We start from the raw sequence: 20,889 nt of genomic DNA on the forward strand, positions 1-20,889 counted from the left end.
TCAGTAGTTCCACCATGGATTACAATCAGAATAGAAAAGTTCTCTGGTTTTACTATGAAGAGGGAATTCCAACTTTTGGGACCTATACTTAAACAAAGTTCCCAGTTGCTGGTCTCAGTTCTTGCACGCTCTGAGGGCTGTGTTAGCCAGCACCCCAGCCGAGGTGTGACGCTGCCTGGCGTGAGCACAACCCTGCCCGAGGCAGCTGTGGCACACATTGCAAGCTGCACCTAAGGTGATGGGCATGCATCTTCACCCACAGATGTTCACAAGCAGCAGTGGGGAGGGAGTGGGCTGCATGCAAATGTCAGAACTCTACTGCAATTTGGCAATGAATGAATACTGTAATATTATTGATAAAGCCTAATCAATTTTATTTGAAAAAGAAAAAGAAAAAAGGGAAGCTTTTCTCATTCAAAGTTCCTACTGATTCATTGCTACCACTTGTAATATTTCTTCTTGGTTTTAGCACAACCAGTATCCAACAGGGAAATTCTTTCAAATTAGGTAGTGTGATAAATTAACATACTATTTGCTATGTTGATATAACTCATTTTATCACTATGGTTATGCAAAGGAAAACCGTATTTACCCTACGCTAGCTTTGTTTTCTTCTGACAAGGCTACTTGTCACCACAGGAAATTCCAAGTTCATAAAACTGGAGAGCTGACATTTCCAATAAAATATACTTTGTGAGGAGTACCAGGGCTTCTAATCACTTTTGCCAATTACATCAGTGTTTGTCTTCATAGAAAATCACTTTATCCCACACTGAAAGACCTACATGGAGCTCTTCCTAAAAGTCATGTAGGTCTGGAGAGTAAGAGACTGCATTCATCATCAGTGTGGAAACTGAGAATAAGCAGCGTAGCAGGCAATGTAACCCTGACAGACACAGATGGATAACCAACTCTGTGATGGTAAAGTAAGAGAGTTTTTTTTTTTTTTCCAGAACAGTGTAAAAACATCATTTTTCATGAAGATTATGAGCCTTTGAATTTTTAGCTCCAGACCAGGAAATGGTTTTTTTTTTCTTGGAAAGAAAAAGAACTATCTGCAAATTCTTCTTCTGGTATTTTGAATTACTGCTTATCAGTGACCAGATGCACGGCCACTTTCCTAAACTAAACAGTTTTGATGATTTGTTGCAAGTTTTCTTAGAATTACAGGTAGAATTTAAGAAACCATCTTCAGGAGTGAAAAATATCTTTTTCTCCAAGACAGATGCTTGATCTAGGAATTTCCTTTTTGAGTGTAAGAAATGACAATTTTCTAGTCTGAAAAGTCAACTAAGTTCAAGATTAATATAGCATCCATTAATTAGTTTGTTGATATCATGAAAGCTTTTTTTGTCTTCCTGCTGATGAATGAGGGAATTTGCATCTCAGCAGGTAAACATGTTTGAGACTTCCTTAATCTACTGCACAGCATTTGTTACAGCCAAAAATAAGAGACAAAGTAGAATACAGAGTCAAAACAATTTAGAAAACAGATTACTAGTTACAAAGGAATACGAATGAAGAATAACTTTTAAAAATAACATATATTCTGAACTGATGTGTTCCATAAACATTTTCTTTGCTAATGGAAGCCTTCAGGGAACAAATACTTATTTCATACGCCTTCCATTCTGCTGAAGTAATTTTAGATTTCCACTGTAGCTCTCTGCCTTTTATTTCCTTCTGTTCTCCTTGCCTTGGTTAGATTAGAGAGGTAGGGTGTTAATGGGGTACTTGATGAAGATTGAAGACCTATTTTCTCCCCCCTCAGAGACCAGACTGATTTGAACAAATTGAGGAGAGTGAAGCAGTCTCTTCATGTCCTTGGGAAAAGCCTTTAACGTTTCAGCATTTCCAGCTTTCAGACATGGTCCCCTTTGTTCACAGAGAACAAGAAAGAAAAGGAGACAACACAGGAAGGTTCTGAATAATTTCATACAGTGTCAGCGTGGCTGCAAAAGCTCCCTTTACATCTCCTTTACGGTTGGTGAGCATGTGAACGCGAGGTGGATCCAGGAGGAGAATGCAGGGAACTAGTGCTTGCAGCTCGAACAGGGCGAGAAACAACCTGCTGTCCGCCAGTCCCCACCTCTGTTGTTGCCACTTCCTTACTACTACTCTCATCCTTGTGGGTACCGTTTTGTGCTGGGCACTCAAAATGCACACAGTGAAACACCTAGAGAGAACAAAAAATGGAGATAAAGCAAAACAATTAAATGCTGGCAAACGCATGACCAAAGTCAAATGAAGTCTATATGGAAGTATGCAGACCAGATCAGTGCCAAAGTACTTCGTCAAATTAAGAGTATTTCACCATGAGGTCCATGGGCTATAGATGTTATAATAAAGTGACACAAGGGAAGCAAGAAGAGGCTTTCAAATTATACCAACCTTTACATATGGCACTAAATATCAGAAAGATGGTTCCAAAGTGGATAGACATTTGTAAATTATTTTTTCTTTGCCAAGTGGCATAAATATCTACTACATGCTATCGGATGGCAACAACAGTTATATTAATTGTCTTAAACGTATCTTAGATCTAATTACTTCCTCAAAAGAGTGAATGTTCATACACACTAGAAACAAAATTTAAATCATTACCAATATGATTCTATTTCAAGATTGCCCTCTGCTGTAATAGCAATGGAAGCTCTACAGACATATCCTGGAGTATGTAGAAAGGCATTCACAGTGTCCAAGGATGCTGCGGCTTCATCAGATGAAACATTCCATTTCAAACAGTGGTCGTATTCTGATGTTTCAAACAATACCTGGGACCACTGTACAGGTGACTGTATCTTAAGAGTAAGAGGACCATCTGTTTAAGCATTTTTTCCAATTTAATTTCTATTTTACTTACTCTTACTTCTACTTGTTCTTGAAGTGCCTGGGAGAAGAAGGAGGAGGAACTCTTTAAAATTGTTACAAAGCTTCTTTCTACATGATTTCTCATTGCTATGAATTGCACAGCTTTGCCACATGCTAAAGAATTATTTTCTTACACTAATTTAAAGCTCGCTATTTTCTCATGCATAGTAGCTTTATAGCTAAAGATCAATATTACAATATTATTGTTTTAACTTAATTTTGTATGCTTTTATGACATCCTGTATCATTCTTCTCACAACTAGACAATTTCTTTCAAGCTTTTCTCTCAAACAAAGGTAATATCTTGCAATCTTAACTGCCCTTTCCCAGACCCTTTCAAATTAATGTGGGCAACATCAAATAGCATAAACAAGACAAGGATATACTACATATTCATACAAGACTACAGAATAATATATTTTCCATCCGCTCTTCAATACAAACAAAAATCCTGTTATTCTATTTGACCATCCCTGCTCAAGTACACATTGAGCAGACGTCTGCAGTGACATGTCTGCAATAGCCCCTGGGTCTTTTCTGAGGAGGTAGCTAGTTAATTCAAATTCTGACAGCATACGTGAAACGAATAAAAAAACCCCAGCCCAGTCACTGGGGGTTTTTATCCCCATCATACTTCCTTGTGCTTCTCAGTGTAAGAATTCTTGCAGCTTTTTATAGCGATGCATGCTTATATTTCTATATATACACACACATGCTCACATCAAGACGTAACGCTGTGTCTTTACATATACACATATGAACAGATTACAGCTCTATGCCCGTGCTCACACACACAGACATGTGCATGGGATGTTTTTTCCTCTGCATTTCTTCTGGTGAGGCTTTTTCCAAAGCTGAACTAATTTCTACAGTGGCACGAATTCTCTCCATCTGTTACAGTTCTTGAGAAGCCAATTTTTGCATTCAGCTATGCTTCTTGAGAAGCCCCTTCTATACTCTGCCTGCTCCCATGTTTTTAAAGTAACAGCTATTGTCATTTTTCCAGCTGCATTTATCAGCATCGGGATTTGCAGAAAAGAACGTCTCAGTGCACCCCATAAGATGCTGTTTTCCTTAAAAGGCAGCACAGTCTACTTGAATAAGATGGAGGTCTCCAAGTGTCCTAGTTGGTACAGCACTGTGATTTGGATTTGGTACGAGAATAATGTTGATAACACACTGATGTTTTTAGTTTTTCCTACATAGTTGCAGTGCCTATACTAAGTCAAGAACGTTTTGGCTTCTTGCACCCTGCCAGGTGCCAAGAGGCTGGGAGAGCAGAGCCACGACAGCTGGCCCAGGCTGGCCAGAGGGATGTGCCCTGCCATACAGTGTCATGCTCCAGATAGAACTGGGGAAGCTGGCTGGGATGCAGAATCCCTGTGTAAAAACAGACTGGGCACTGATTGTTTGGGGTTTTTGCTTCCCTTCCACATGTCATGAGCAACTGTATTGGCGCAGCTCTTGTTTTTTATGTTTCTGTGTGTGTGTGTGTGTGTGCGTATATATGTATATAAAAAATATAAATACTATTACTACCATTGCTACTATTGTTATTCTCTTCCTTTGTTATACTATTAAACGGTCTTCACCTCAACCCACAAGTTTTTTTCTGTTCTCCTCCCCATCCCACTGAGGAGGGAGGGGTGAGCAAACAGCTGCCTGGTGCTTAGTTACTGACTGGGGTTAAACCACAAGACCCCATCAGAAGATTCTGTATTTCTACTGTATCCCCCGCCAACACTGTACGTAGTGATGCATTCTTTTTAGTATGGATGCTACTGAAATTTAGCTAATATTAGGCTATAAAGTCTGAAGTACCCAATTCTTAAGTCGTAACTTTCATTTTCACCAAGTCTTTCATGCTAAATTGCTAATGCTCAGCATCTGGCACATTAACAAGGCTGTGATTTTACAACATTCATTTCAGTGACTTTGCCACTTCAAAATATAGTGAATACAGCTCGTGAAAGTAGCAGGGGATGGCAAAGTACAATTGAGCTCATCTGCTTCATCTAATATCAGAATTAAGTATTTCAGAACAGTATTACTAAAACAAATAATCCTGCATGCGTTTCTCTGAAAAGGCCAGGATGACAGTTCAGCATCCTCCTCTGAGCAACAGAGTGTTGTAATTCTTGTGGATATTTTAAGAAAGGTCTGTCCCACAAAGCAGGAAGGCCAACTTCATATACCCTGGTGCAGTAATTTGTAAGATAAAGCTCTCACTTTAGCAACTAGGTGTCCTTTCCAGGTCAGTAATACTGAAGAGGAATAACACGATAAAACTTACATGGGCAAATTATCAGGTGACCTGTCTGACAAATAAATCATGATGAGGACTAAGGACAAATAATCTTTTTCTCTACAAAAGTAGGATGTCTGGAAGCTCAAGAAAACAAGAAGTTACACTTCTATCATGTTCTAGTACACCAATACATAATCACATGCCTGAATGGCAAAAAAAAGTTAAAAGTAAAAATAATAATAAAAAAAATAATCTGTGAACATCATGTCTTTCAAAACTTGGAAAACATGGCAAGGAAAATATGAGTTTACAAGATTAAATTATTCACAAAATTGAGAAATTTTATGGATTTTTTTTCAGTTCTAAAAATCCTTCCCTTTGGGAAGTACAGACTGTGCCTCAAAGGTATGCACTAGGTGTTTGCAGAACAAGTCAGGAGTGGTTTTGTACCTATTGCAGTAAAAGCCCTTGATAAAAATATGCTGCCATTAGCATCTTTTGTTTAAAATGAGAATGGTTTGATATAAGATAGAACCAGCTGTGGGCAAATAATTCCGTAAACTGCTTGTGATCTTACTGAAGAGAGCATCAAGACTCCAGAACAAACTAAAATTTTGGTTACACTGTTATCATTTAAGTTGAAAGTATAAAAAATATCTTGCTGCTTTCTTTGCAAAATGAAAAATTATGACAAAAAATGTTACGGACCATCTGTTTTTTATCTGTCAAAACCAGTAATTTAGTAATATATGCATGCTGATAATGTTCCTCCCCTACAAACTTTAGGAGAAGTAGGGTTTTTTTTTTAAAGAAAGTGTTTGGTACAGATTTTAAAGACAAAAGAGGAAAAGACCCAGAAGAGCAGCATGTGTTTATAGTTCCACTGAGCTGCTACATGAATAGCTGTAACTTCAATTTGCACATGCTGATCTTCACTATAGTTATGCAGTGCTCCATATAAATAACTATACAGGATATTGCATTCCTTGGAAATCATAACCAATTTGCTATTATGCCCTAGTTTTGGCTGAGATAGAGTTAATTTGGCAGAGCACTGTTGACCCAGACTGGCCAAAGGGATATGCTCTGCCATATAGTGTCATGCCTACTATATAACTGGAGAAGCTGGCTGGGAGGTGGGATGACTGCTTGGAAACAGACTGAGTATTGGGGTTTTTTTTCCCACTGCATGTGTTGAACAATTCTATTTGAGCATCACTTGTTGTTGTTGCATGTCTGTGTATATATATATACACATATATATATATAAAAATCATCAGTCATCTTTCATGACTCTATTACACTGTTTTTATATCAACTCATGAGGCTTTTCTGTTCTCATCTCCTTTTGGAGGGGGAAGAAGGGGTGAGTGAGCAGGTTAAACCATGACCAATTACAATAATATTTAAAAGGATACTACTCTTAAGGGCTGAAAGCCTCCTTTAAGAATTAAAGGTTGGAGGTAATATATCTTGTAGGCAGATTTTCTAAGTTTACACAGTATGCCACATTCTTTTTTAATAAAGAGGTAAGAACTTACAGAGCCTGGCATGAGAGCAAACGAGACTGTCCACATGGATCAGTAATGGCAAAGGCCTCCTCCATGCATGTACAACCAACCTGGAGGCAGCTTCTGACTGTATTTCTAGAAGCTCACTGATTAAGCCTGAACTGTACACTGCAAGAGACACTACTTAGAAAAAAAATAATCTGTATTCCCAGTAGTGTTGACTGGTCAGCTTCTTTCCAACTGTCTGCTGAGAACTAATGTTGACATCTGGTGGTACATATGTTTGCAATAATTGCTCTAAAATTGGACATAAACATTGCTATTTGACAGTTCTTCCAATACTTAAGAACCAGCAAACCCATATGCTAAATATGATCAAAAAGCTGACAAACTCTATTACAAATGTAACAATGCTACCTAAATTAACTGTAAAGTGTGAAAAAGCACAATGTTTTGTGGTGAACTACACGTGTGGGATGTAGACATGCATGCATACACAGAGAAGCAGCAGCTTTTGGTGCCTCATATAATCTTGTCATATAATGTCCTAATCTCACAAAGACTCATATATATTCTTAAATTTGTACATTGTAAATTGTGTCACTGAAGTCGACCATACAATCTGGACTTCCTCTGAGACGATGCACAACAATTACAAAACATGGGAGCACAAATAAACAAAAAGAGGGTGATAGTGCACCTTGTTGATTAGGGCACAATATGGTTTTTTATGTGTAAAACGAATTGAAAAAAACCCTCTTGCTTTCACCACTATTGGTTAACTGATTTACCAGGTATGAAAATTAATTAGAAGGGAATCTTATGCAAATAAGAAGTTTTTCTTATGTTTTATTCATTAAGATTATAATAGGTGATAAAACCAAGTAATCAAAGACTATACACATTCTCTAGTGCACTAAAATAGTATTTTTACCATTCATCAAAATAAGGCTTAATTTAAAACCAAACACAATAGGAATGGCACTGGTGAAAGGTCAAACCAAAAACACTTTGTCTGGAAATTTCCCAAAATATCCCCTAGACTGGCAACAGCCTTTCAACTCTGTAGGGAAGACAGTAACACAGTTCACAAATACTCAAATAAGAAAAGCATTCATTCTTATTTTGCTAGATTGACAGAGCAAAAAATGAAGTAAGTACATTTTAGAAGGCTTTATCAATTTCTTTGGAAGCTATGAAAAATTGTGCTGTTGTATGTCCACGAAGAATACAGGATTTCTTAAAAGGTCCTTACCTCATTAGCTGTGTTGTGAGTTCCAACTATTCTGATAAAGGATGCAGGCTGTTTATCAAATGTGATTGTTTGCCAGGATCTACAAGAGAACCCAGGAAGATGTACAAATATTAGACACCGTCACAATGGCTTGCAGGAAAATATACAGAGAATCCATTCAAGTGACAGTATGTCCTGTTATCGCCTAATAGGGCACACAGAGAAACACTTTTCATCACCTGAATTTCCAGCACTCCTTGCTCATTTTTAAGTGCCTTGACACTGCTTACGTGTTTTTATACATACCTTATAGTACTATAATTTGTGTATAGCTGCTTGGATGGTGACTATTAGTCAGGCATCCGAATTTTCCCTCAGTAGGAAAACCTCTTTGTGACAAACATAGCATTTCTGGGTTTAATTTAGTCAACTGTTGGTTTTATCACAGCTGTCAGGTTATATTTGCTTAAAGAAGATTACGAGCCCAATCAAGACCTAATTTTAAGTAGTTTGCTGGTATTACCCGATGAAGTAATGGATGTAATTAGAGTTACTCATCATAATAGAAAGGTGCGGTCTGTGTCAGGTCTCAGCAGTACAGCAGTTACCTACCTAATAGCATGGTTTATTTATATCCCTTATGTGGTGGTGGCCTCCTTATTTTAAAGCTCAGGCTGTTTCTTCAAGCTCCAAAAAAGAAGTAATAAAAACCCCAGAATGGATTAATTTGTCGATTGTCTCAAGATCTGAAAGATGGCTGGAACTGAAACATTTTTTTTCCTTAAACAGGAGAACAATTCTTCTTGAGTTTCCCTCACTCTAATACCACCAGTCGGTTTATCTTCATGCCCAAACGTATTTTGTTACCTGGAAGTATAAAGTCCCAGTGATGAGTGGCTGGGACAATCAGATGACGACAACACTACTTCTCATTAGAGGGTATTGCCACAGTTTGCATTATGCATATGCCATTACATTTATAGGCACCTACTTTCTGCAAGGAGTATGATGATGTAAAAATAAGATTTTCCTACTTAGCAATTTGGAAAATATTGTAAAACTATTCTAAATAAAAGAATTTAAAGTCCTAAAGAAGCTATTAAGAGCACCCTACACCTTCCTAGCCTCTAAGGTAGAGTTTGTGTACTGTGACAAGAAAATAGGTCAATCTGGAGTGACAGAATAGAACATAAATGGGCCTGTATTTATTTATAGTACTTCTGAGCACTGGTCAAAAGCACACTGCAAGAGTTCAGTGCAGATTTTCCAAAGATGGCAATAAATGCCATTGGCTGTCATATGAAGTGACAACAATGAAACTGACACTTCTATTCAGAAAGGGAGCAGAAGAACATGATATATATGGAGAGAAGATCCTTTTCACGAGACACTTGTGAAAGCATCAGCTCCTCCACAAAGCTCCCAAGTCCTTCCACTTCTCATTGCATTGCAAGTCCTTACTTTATGCTACACTGTTGTTGTTAGGATAGGATTATAATTATCCTTTTAATAATAGCTAAGCATGACAGAAAATAGGAAAAAAATAATTACTGAGGATGTCAGACTTGAAGGGAGATAGGATTTTCAATAAATTTGATCCTAAGAATATTTCCTGTTTTGGTATGCATCCATTTTATTCCTTTCCCATTGGAAAAAGAAAGTAAAAAAATACAGACAGTTCTTAGAATAGTTATTAAAATTCAAGTTATTAAAATTCAAGAATATCGCCACTAGAGAATTAGTACTTGATGGGATAATGAGAAAATTAGGTCTCTCATTTATTTCCTTAGTAAAAAGGAAAAAACAAACTAGAAAACAACCAAAATAGATTTGGCAAAAGACACTTTTGAAATAAGCAAGGCAAACCTTAGCTGGAAAGTTGCACTGATTTCAACTGTAACAGTACAGTTGGGAACATCGATACATACAAAGCAATACCGCTCCCAAACAGATAGAACTGTGCAGTGAAGAGGTAATTTATGTATTGTAACTACACACATATGGGAAAAGAGATTCCTTACAGAACATTATCAAGGCGTATCTGTCCTCTTTGCTGGCATGACAAATTCAGTATGGCTTTGATTTAGGTATCAAGCCATAACAATTGTTCAGTGGTGTTCTCGATTACAATAAAGTACATCATAGGTAAGCCTTAATTTTCTTTTTTACCTTCTTCTTTTACTACTAGTTATTCCTTCTGGGTGTGGGATGCATAAAGCACAGCATTGCCAGCTGGTCCAGGGAGGGGACTGTCCTGCTCTACAATGAGCTGGGGCAGACTCACCTCGAGTACTGTGTGCAGTTTTGGGCGTCAGAGTACAAGAGGGACACAGTAACATTAGAGAGTGTTCAGAGAAGGGCTACGAGGATGGTGAGGGGTCTGGAGGGGAAGACAGATGAGGAGAGGCTCAAGTCCCTTGGTTTGTTCAGCCTGGAGAAGAGGAGGCTGAAGGGAGACCTCATTGATGTCTATGGCTTCCTGATGTGAGGAAGAGAAGGGGCAGGTGCCGACCTCCTCTCCTTGGTGACCAGTGACAGAACCCGAGGGAACAGTATGAAGCTGTGACAGGGGAGATTTAGGTTGGATATTAGGAAAAGGTTCTTTACTGAGAGGGTGGTCAGGCAAATTTCCTCTCAAAATTTACTCTTTCTATCCTCCAAATCAGTTTTTGACGGTCTTTACAAAAATTTCCTCCAAACTTTATACATAGCTCTGGTATTAATTCATACATAAGTCACTGTATTCCAGGAACAGTAGCATTAAAGCATATCAAAACCACCTGATTTTTGGTCTGGGTTTAGATACTTCTGTGTAATAGGTAAAAACATTTCTTCACCTTTACTCCCCATATGCCAGCTAAACAAATCTTCCAAGCTGCTGGCAATACTTCCACCTTCTTTACTGGGATGTGGTCAAGAAGAAGCTATCAGAACTTCTCACATGAAACAACAGTATTGTTTTTGGTCCTTCTGTATCACTGTAGTCCTTATCAGTGACCCTGTAACAAATTGCTTTTTCAGGGTTTAGCTTTTCTAAACCTGATCTTTTTTTCTGCTTTCACACCTGCCTTGCAGGTTGATCTGTTGTAGATTTGCTGCTCAATCTGCAGCAGTCCTGGCCATCCCTTTCACAACAGAAATAATCATTACCTCAAGCTGTGGTTTACATCTCTAAGAGAAGACTCGGGACTAGCAGCCTACTCAGATTTATACCAGGGTCCTTAAACTGAAATGCAGCACTACAAGTTGTTTGGCGAGCAAAGGTCCCCTGGTACCACAGCTCCATTTTCCAAAAGAAATTAGCCTTGTTACAGTCCTACGGTGTTTTATTTAACACTCTACTTCTCACCTCAGCCACACGACTTCTAACTCTCTTGTTCTGCCCGCCTCCCCTAAGGAGATGCAGTAATTGATGATTAGCATTCCAAAGCCATGCTTGCATCCTGTGAGCCTGTCATATTTAATTACATTTTAACTATATTCATCTTCTATAATAGCCTGAACATAATTTAGATAATTATCTTTTGCTCTCTTATTCTCTGACTCTGCCTGTCTCACTTAGAGCTCCTTGCAATGAAAATCACTTTCTCTGCTCAAACATATAAACAGACTCTTGGGCCAAGTGCTTTCATCTCTCCAACAGCAACAGCTGTCACTGAGAACTCAATGGCTTTATGCATCCCACAATCTCTTCACCATATTTTAGTCAGAGGACGAAGGAAATCATTGGAACCCCCTATACTTTCATGTTTCTTCCTTTTTCTTTTATTAGGCTACTGCAAGAAATACTGATGCCCAGGTAAATTATAACAATAGCTTGCTATTGCCTAAGCTACCTATTATTCCAAAATAGCAGTTCACCTCTTTGAGAATTTAATGGCTTTTCTCAGCATTTGGAATCCTTGCCTAGTCATTTCTATGAAAAGCTGCTATCGTTCTAAAGATTCATTACATATAATAGGCTATAAATAGTGACCCTTCCCTGTTACTTCCTTCTCTTCCAGAAGGAACAGATTAAGAACGAAGTAGAAGCTTATCTTTTATTGAGGTTTTCCAATGAGCCACCGGCAGGACAGAATACCACCAGGTGGTGGGATCGCCAGAGCAGCACTGATGAGAGCTGAAACCAAGTTCAGGCCAAAGAGGTAAGATGAAAGCGAAGCCGTTATGCGTAGCTGACACTCATCACGCTGTAACAGCCACAGCACACTCGCACCATGGCTGGCTTTAAGCTAAGCACAGGCATTCTGTGTGTGCGCATTGTGTCTCCTCGCTTCCCAAGGTGACGCACGTGGCTCCAGTTTTTCTTCCTCATCCCGAGAAGAAAAGCGAAGCAAGAGATGGAAGCAAATGTGGAAATGAACAACACAACCTGAAAAACATCAGTTACCAGCAAGTAACTTCCATTTTGCTTCCTAACACTTGTCCACACAGGCCTCGCTCTATACTAAGCGATGAAACCCCCCTTAGCGTATTTGAACGTGGACTTTTTCAACGGTGACTACGTGTTTTTTTAATGAAACATGACATTCGTTATGACGGACTAGGGAGGAGATAGCTGTGAAAACAGATGAAAGGGGAAGAAGTTACATCGTCTTTCCGTACACTTGTGTGGTGACTGTACTGATGTAAAAAAACCAGCAAGTAACCAGCATGTCACACTGCCAAATAAAAAACCGCGCGCGCACCTGAGCAAGCCAACTGCAGTATGTCTGGCATGACACACATTACAGCCCCTGCTCTATTATTGAATACGATACTGACCTCTATTATGGAATACCTACAAAATAAACACAAAAGTGAGCACTAAAAAATACTGTAACAGTTATTGCTACACAGACATTTTTCTTTATAAAATACCAAAAAGGTCTACAGTTACCTCATAAATTGCCTATAAAAAATGTGTCTTCCACCATAACAGCACTAAACAATAAAGTGAAGTAATACTCCCTCTCCTGTTAAAGCTATAATTTAACATACTAATTCACAGAGGCAGACCCATAAAGCACAGAAATCAGTCAAACTGGGTATCTGGGTCAGCCTCCCCCTTTCCATCCAGCCTCCCAAGCCACTGAAGGGGAAGACAAAGCATGAGAAAGAAAATATTGTGAGGAATCAAAGGCCACTTATATTTTTGTCTTTAAATTCTAGTCAAATTAAGTGCGGTTCTATCTCTGGTCTACCTCAATTGAAAACAAGAACTACACCTGCGTTTCCATCTCATGTGCTGACACCACAACAGTGCTCTCTCAAAAGGTAGGTTGTCAAACTTCTAAAGAAGCAGTGAGGGTGCTAGCTAGAAGGAACACCTTTATCTCTGCAGCTCTTGAAGACAGAGGCAAAACTCACTTAATAATGAATCTTGCTTATATTTATGCTATAGTCCACTCATGAAATAGCAGTAATACTTTATCCAATCTACTAAGGAAAAAAACATAGACCTGAAGTGCTAATGGCAGAGGTAATAAAAATGGTTAAGAGAAATAAAACAAGAGTCTAGAATCAATGGGAGAATAATAAATAATAAAAATCACCTGTTGCAGTATTTATCATGTAACTGCTTTATACATTGACAAGCAAAAATATGCATTTCCACTTTTTGGTAAAACTCTCCTCAAAGTTTTAATTCTAAATATATTTCCCATAAAGAATGAATAATTTTGAAAGCAGCTGAACAAAATTTATAGTTATTTCTGCCCTTTGATTGTTCCCTCCAACCAAACCAAACAAAATCTCTGTTCTCTATGAGAACCCTTTACTGAACTGCTATAAACGTTTTATTGGATATGATTTACTGTAGAAACCAAATGTGGACTTGATATAGCAGAACTATTAGAATAAAATTCTGACATAAAATAGATTTAATGAAGTCTATAGTGACTTTCTGACATCTTTATAAAGCTTATAATGTAAGAGATCCCTTATAGTAACCCTGCTTTAAAAGCTGACATTTTTTCCTGGTTTAGAAAAAATATTACATAAAGAAAATGTTAAAATAGAGTCAAACTGAGCAATAGTAAAACTGAATTTAGTAATTATTATTCTAACTAAACGTAGTATCCAATTTTCAAATATCTCCACATGCCAATGCAGGCATCCAGCAGTGGTTTTGCACTGCATAAGCAGCGTACTCTTACAATTTACTCTGCTCATGCATTTTTTGCAATGTTCACCAGGCTGTCTGTCTGTACTTCCAGAAATGTGGGTTGTACTTAAAATCTTGCACAAAATGAAATTTTGAGCAATTTGCTAGCAACTGACAGAATGCTATGAGCCAAGTGTTCTATGCCACCCCAAGAACTGTACACACAGTATCTCCACATACATCCTTGGGTGATGGCACTGGTGGCAGATGGAGGCTGTGAACTTGAGCAACTCCACCTATGAGTTCACCTGACATACTTCCGTGTACACCAGTGCATAAAAGGAGAAGACATGCATGCACAATCCTAGAGGCTGAAGTGGGTTTGTTGTGCTTACTCATTACCAGTAGATACTGCCACTGATGTTCACGTAGATAGCAAAGATATGACAAGACATCCAACATACTAGCACACACAGTAATACAACTAGTGGGCTGCTTTTAAGTTTGAAGACTTCTTCCCCCCCAATAATCTTACAACAGATTGTAAGCTATTTTTGTTCTATAACTTCCCATACAAATGGAATGGTTGATTAACAGCAAATACATAAGCGGTATTTTTAGAGATGCGAGACAGAATCGTGCTCCCTATTAATCAGTTCCTTCGTAGCACGTAGACTAACACTGTATTTATCACACTTCTCTCTTACATTCCCTTGGGTGTGATTTCATGGCCCACTCGTAAAAACTTCACATTTACAGCAACTGCCCTTCTATTACTGTCGATAACATCTAATTGACATGTCAAACCTCCAAGGAATGCAGTAAATTGAACCACAGCCTCTAAGAAGAGTAAAACATTGAAAAAGGTAAATCAGCATGTGCCTCCTCATAACAGCAATACAAACATACTGAGGTTTGCTAATGTAAGGGAGGAAAACTGTAACCCTTTTTACTACCACACTGAATTATCTTTTAACCTCAAGGTCAGAAAACAAAGCCTTGCAACCTCAGACTGAACCTTGCCTAGAAAAAATCCTGAACCTGTATCCATGACTGCTTTGGATTGGAGGCTAAAACAAAGGCAGACAAAAATAACAAGTGCAACTTTGACTTCTGTTATTTACTGTGTTATAGAAAAATGAAAATAGAGCTCCCCTCCTGATAGTTTCTGATAAATTAAATTTCAGCATTTAATTTGTGACTATACCATAAAAATTTATAGAAGAGACAGGTAAAATTCATAAATACCATTGTACAAGCAGGAAACTTTACTGATGATGGAAGAGCACAAGATAAAGTTAGGCAAAACTTGTTTAAGTAGAAACTAAGGTAGTAGGAAAACAGCAGAATGACTTTATAAATATGTAGCTGAAATGCATGAAATCCATTAAGAAAGAAAAACTGCTTTACAGGGATAGAAGAAAAAAAGGAATGAAATTAGGTAGTATGATGATGTTGAGTACTGGTACTGAGAAAAAAAATAATTACTGTGGGAACTTGCGTGATAGAAGTGCAAAAAGCAGAATGGAAACACAATCTCTCCAAGTCTATGAAACAAACTGACGGAGCATTAGTCTAAAAAAAATACACCACATACCACACAGTGCAGAAATACCAAGGATGAACCTAAAGATGTAGTAATAATTCTTCCATTTTGTGATTCATGGATATAATCTGTCCTGGTAAAACATTACTGTGAATAAATCAATGGCTTAATACTGCATATATGTCAATGCAAGACATCTGTAACAGTAAAGACCATACCTGTTTTGACCAGCATAAGCAAATACATACTTACCAGAATTTTAATGAAATTAGATCCCGAATATCAACAACCTAATTAGGGGAAATCTCTAGATTTGATGTGTTTACAGCTGAATGGACTCCTGACTAAACAAGGAGATATCAACAGTTCCTACATTTAACGTCTTTGCTGTAAGAAAGGGCTACAGACAAAGTAACAACTTACTATCTAGTTCCATGAATATTTGGGCATCTGCTATTCACTGGCTTATTAGCTGATCTTATGCAACAATTAGTTTCAAAGTGTTCAAGTATTAGGTATTCCTTTCTTATCTTGGGCAGATAAATGGGCCAGTTGCACAGGAGACACCTACAATGTGGGTAACATTTTCATAGTAACATCTATTTATAAAGGTCCTGAGAAAGCACATGTTTGTGGGTGCCTGTGTGCATGTGGGTATATGCATGCATGTACAGGTATTTTCAAAAGAGGCAACATTATGACTCAGTGAAGGCAATCCAATGTACTGCCACAGGATCCTTACATAATATAAAAGCAGTGAGTCCTTACCCAGAATCTCGTTCCTGTGCTGACTGAACCAATCCCCCCCCTCCACCTCCCGCCGGCTTTGCTTAACAGGATGTAAGAGAGGAGTAGTATCCTCCTTCCAGTAAGAAAACTGGGATTTCTGTTACATTGAGCAGAGCTGGCAATAGCCGCCGAAGGAGACCACCTAAGATGACAGGTTTTTCCAGAATCACTTAACATTGTGGGTCAAACTGGAACCCAAATGTTTATGAAGGGCAAATATTTAAGTCTTCTTAGCCTACAAAACCAATCAAACACAGAAGGAGGATGACAGAATTTACAAATAACTGAGGGGGCAAGATGCATTGAGGTAAAGCTGAACAAAAGAATAAAGTGGAGAGGAATAAACTTGCTAAGAGCCATTTTTATCACAAAATCAAAGAACTTCTCCACAATAGTAACATAAGGTTGTGATATGTAGTATAAGTGAGGCTGCCTGCTAAAAACAATGGTGCCTGCTGTAACACAGAGCAACAGCTAAGATTCTGACTACAATTTATAGGACAAAATGAATGTTTAGTAATAAAGCAAAATTTAATTCTGGCAAAGCATTGTCTGTAAGGTTTAAAAGACATTGATAATTTCCATTATCTTTACCTTTATCCTGCATCACCAAACTAGGGTTACATACTGATAAAATATGGAAATAACTCACCATCTTACTGATTATATTTAATATTAAAAAGTGACCACCGTAAAATCATGCAAAATATAGGAATGTAGTCAGACTGTAGCTCTCACAGAATGCATGTATTTCTTGTCCTCTACACTCTAAGAAACACTTACAGACCCAGTATGTTGCTGCAGAAATAGGCTGCTCAAGTATCCATCTTAGTCTCTCAAAACCTTATACTCTTAAGTCTCAGAAATAATTTCTTTTAATTATTTTCTTTTTAGTATTTTTTTCAGCACCCCTAGGCTTTTCAAAAAGCATAAAGGTTTCACCTCTCACTAAAAGGTATTTTTATCATCTGACTTCCTTTTTTTCCCCAGCAGATAACAGATTAAGTCAAGCAGAAAGGGTACAAAGTTTTGTAATTAATCTCAGGTACAAGACTATGTAGATCAGATCTCGGAGCTTCAGTATCCAGGAGCGTTCCCTATCTACAATATATTCACCATATTTCTTAACATAATTTTGGCTCCGAAAAAAACCCTAATTCATTAACACTGGTCAACTATTTTTAGTTATTTTGGTGGCAATTTCATTTGCTTGTCTTCTGCATTTACTTGAAAAGTAAGTAGCATTATCTTGGCTTCAGGTGTGTTCTTCCCTCCTACAGCAGAGGCAGTGGACACTGAAGTGTCTATGGAACAGATGACTCTGTATGTTTTGGAAAAAAAAAAATCTAGAGTGCTCACAAATGCATTCAAATAGAATTTGTTACCGTGAAAAGTAAATATAAACTTCCTGTTATTTATCAAAGAGAAATAGAAAACCAAGACTTATTGTAAAGCATGATCAAAAGAATAGCGTAGGCTGATTATGCTTTTCTGGAAGAGTATGGCATAGTAATTTATTCAGACATCATGTTATTGTTTAAAAAACAAACAAAAAGCACTCCAATCCCCTACCCCACCCCCCAAAAAAACCCAACCCCACAACCCAACCAACCCAAACACCCAACAAAGCAAACCCAACAAGCAAAAATCCAGTTAAAGTACAATGGGATTCAGTAACAAAGGAATGAAGTCACTCATTCCTATAGAACACTCTGCATTTGGAGAACTCCCTGGGATTAAACTTTAGTGGGCAAAGGGTTTAAAGTCCTCTGTGTACTTATTTCCTCCAACCCAGTAAAGAACAAATTTAATTCAGCTTCATCAGCACATCTTTGCCCTTCACAGTTTGTCTTTTATAAAGCCATTTACGTATATTAATAATACACTTTGGGATAATTATTATTTCAAGTTTCCTTCCCCTCCCTTACCAAAATGTATTTTTTTCTAGACAATATATTACCAAGTAATGAAGCATACATCTATTTGTATCATTAATTTGACAATTTGCAGGCCTCCAAAGAGACATTCAAGCCTTCAATGGCATAAGAGATAAAAACCCAACACCTAAAAGAAACAGGTACTGATACTATGGAAATCATTTGGTATTTATTTTCTCTAAGGCAGAACTGAGCTAACCACCAAACTGATGCCAGAGCGACTGTGAGGTTTCCTTCACTCTCCTCACAGTAACGTGCATGAAGAGCAGCCAAGGACATGGACACTGCATGGCAATGTGGAGCAAAGCGAAACTTCAGTGCATATGGTGCAAGCAGAGCTACAAGAAGCATATGGCAAAACATTCAAGGGAGACTAAAGACACTGCAGTTTGCAACACCTTGCTACTCCGTTCAAGGCTCCTTCAAAAGATCCACAAATATTGGTGGATGAAAAGCAACCACATGGAACCGGAGGTACAAGTGGAAAAAAGACAAGATGAAGAATCTGAAAGTCGTCTTGTGATCCTGAATCACCATTAAAAACCATAATTTAAAAGGAGCTAAATGTTTTTCCAATCAATCTAGACTGAGCTAAAAGAAAAGCTAGAAAATGAAATGTTAAGATGCAGAGTTTTCACACTTCTGAGAGGCTCCTAGCGCTCTGAAAGAGAATACAACTCTGGTTTCTCCCTGTGAAATCTTAATTCTTTGTGCTTAATAAGGCAGGTCCGTGAAGCTTCTTTTGCTTTATTAGATTCTTTAAAAATGCAAGCGTGTAAACACAAGGAAAAACACGTACTTCAATGCCTGCATCGTTCAGGGCTTTTAAGCTTAATAATTACACAAAATGACCCTTTATATCTGTCTGACTTGCTCCAGTAGGCATTACTAGCGGCATAATGAACAGATTAATGAGAAGCCTCAGTTTATTTTTGTGAAGTGAGACTTGAAATTGAGCTTAACAATGTAGCAATTTCCCAGACATCCTGCTTGAATATATTTCATCTTTGTGTTGGAAGAATATGGCTACACTGGGTTCAGCAACTCTGGGGGAGGAGGCATTTGGATTTCAGAGAGCTGCTGTGAAATTTGGTTCATGTAAAATAGGATGAACCGTGGTCAAAATATACTCTGTTTGACAGAAGAGGTACACGAACAGTTTTGCTGTGAAATTAACTTCATGTAAAATAGGATGAAGTCTGGTCAAAATACCCTGTCTGACATAACAGGTACAAGGAGCGGTTCCTTTTATCTTGTTCCACCCTGCCACTTGGGAGCTGAGGCGTGAAAAAGAATTAAGGATTATACAAAAATTAGGAAAAATGTTTTTTTTTTTTTTTCCATCTAGGTATGACAGGATAGTAGATGCAAGCAATACTGATGGAAAGCAACAGAAACAACGATGTGGGTAGAGGCAGTTGGAAAGAACAGAGGGCTGAGAAATGTTTGAGATGTTTTATTATATCCTTAGACAACATGGAAAACTCTCTCCTGTACATCTAAAAATGTGGTTTAGAACCGTTCAGTCCATGACCTAGATCTCTCTTAAGTGTTCTTTACCTGTGATTAATTATCAAAAGAAATACAGCAGTACCTGAAATCTGGAAATGCACACATTACATCACAGGCTAGAAATCTGAAACACCGAACAAGAGCAGAAAACCTCAAAGTTGAAAAATCAATCAGAAGACAGTTAAAAAAATTTTGTTAATGAATCTTGCTTCTGCATCCCAAAGTGCTTTTCATGTCAAAGTACATTAATACAAAAACTATAAAAAAAATAATTGATGGAGACTTATTTGAGAATTTAGGGTTTGAAAGACCTCTATATATAGTAGCTATATAAGGCAAAGATAGTAAGCAATGGAAACGTGAAATTAAGTTTGGAAGTTTCAAAACATTTAGTGTAACAGCAGCATACTCTGAATAACAAACAATGAGTGCAGCAGGGGGGGAAAATAAAAAAAGAAAAAAGAAGTAATTCAGTATGTTATAAACATTCTGAAGCCATCTCCTCCACAAGAGAATCTTAAAACTGTCCCAAACCAGCCATATAGACAGTCAATAGCAACTGCCTTCGAACTGCCCATCAATAAATAACATTCATTGCCTCCCAAATCCTATCTGAGTCTTAGACCCTTTCTTCCTAGTGGGGAGTGGAACATGGTATGTCTGCTGCCAATGGATCAGATCCATTTTTCCAATAACTACACAACAGAACTTTAAAGAACGATACCAGGAACAGATCCCGTCACTATAGCCTGTTTCTTATTTGTTTTTACAGGGCTTATTTTATCAAAAGCGTCATTAACTCTGAGGTCTGACTGCTACTGGCCTTCGGTATCTTCTGTTTTTCATTTGACTTTCAGACTTTTTGTCAGCACACTCTTCTAACGAGTGCAGGTCTCTACTGTTCAGCATTAACACGCTCAAGCCCACTTATCATAAATGTTTTGAAAACTAGAATGGAACATGACTGTTTTTCATTACTGTCATACTGTGTTGAGAAAAACAGCTTATTGTGGAAAAGAAATAAAAAATTGCCTCCACGGAGCATTTGAAAATTGACAATTACACAACCAGTATGCATTAATTGGCTCCTGCTTATGGAAGGTAGGCAAGCTTTCCCCGGGAAGATAACAGACAACTAGTTTCTATCTTCAGCCTT

The 20,889-nt window shown here is 37.9% G+C and overlaps 1 protein-coding gene across 2 annotated transcripts in view; it reads right to left on the reverse strand.

The window, feature by feature from the left end:
* Positions 1-363: 363 nt before the first annotated feature.
* The window catches only part of BTBD9 (BTB domain containing 9), a gene marked incomplete at its 5' end in the record, with an annotated part of 119,808 nt that continues 99,282 nt past the window's right edge, over positions 364-20,889 (reverse strand). For both annotated transcript variants that reach the window (XM_084261004.1, XM_084261005.1), the window contains 2 exons: positions 364-2,176; positions 7,886-7,964. In XM_084261004.1, coding sequence (XP_084117130.1) covers positions 1,979-2,176; positions 7,886-7,964 — 277 coding nt within the window. In that variant the 3' untranslated portion in view covers positions 364-1,978. The remainder of the gene's footprint in view (positions 2,177-7,885; positions 7,965-20,889) is intronic.

This window comes from Gallinula chloropus (assembly GCF_964237585.1).
Source record: "Gallinula chloropus genome assembly, chromosome: 3".
NCBI classification, from domain to species: Eukaryota; Metazoa; Chordata; class Aves; order Gruiformes; family Rallidae; genus Gallinula; species Gallinula chloropus.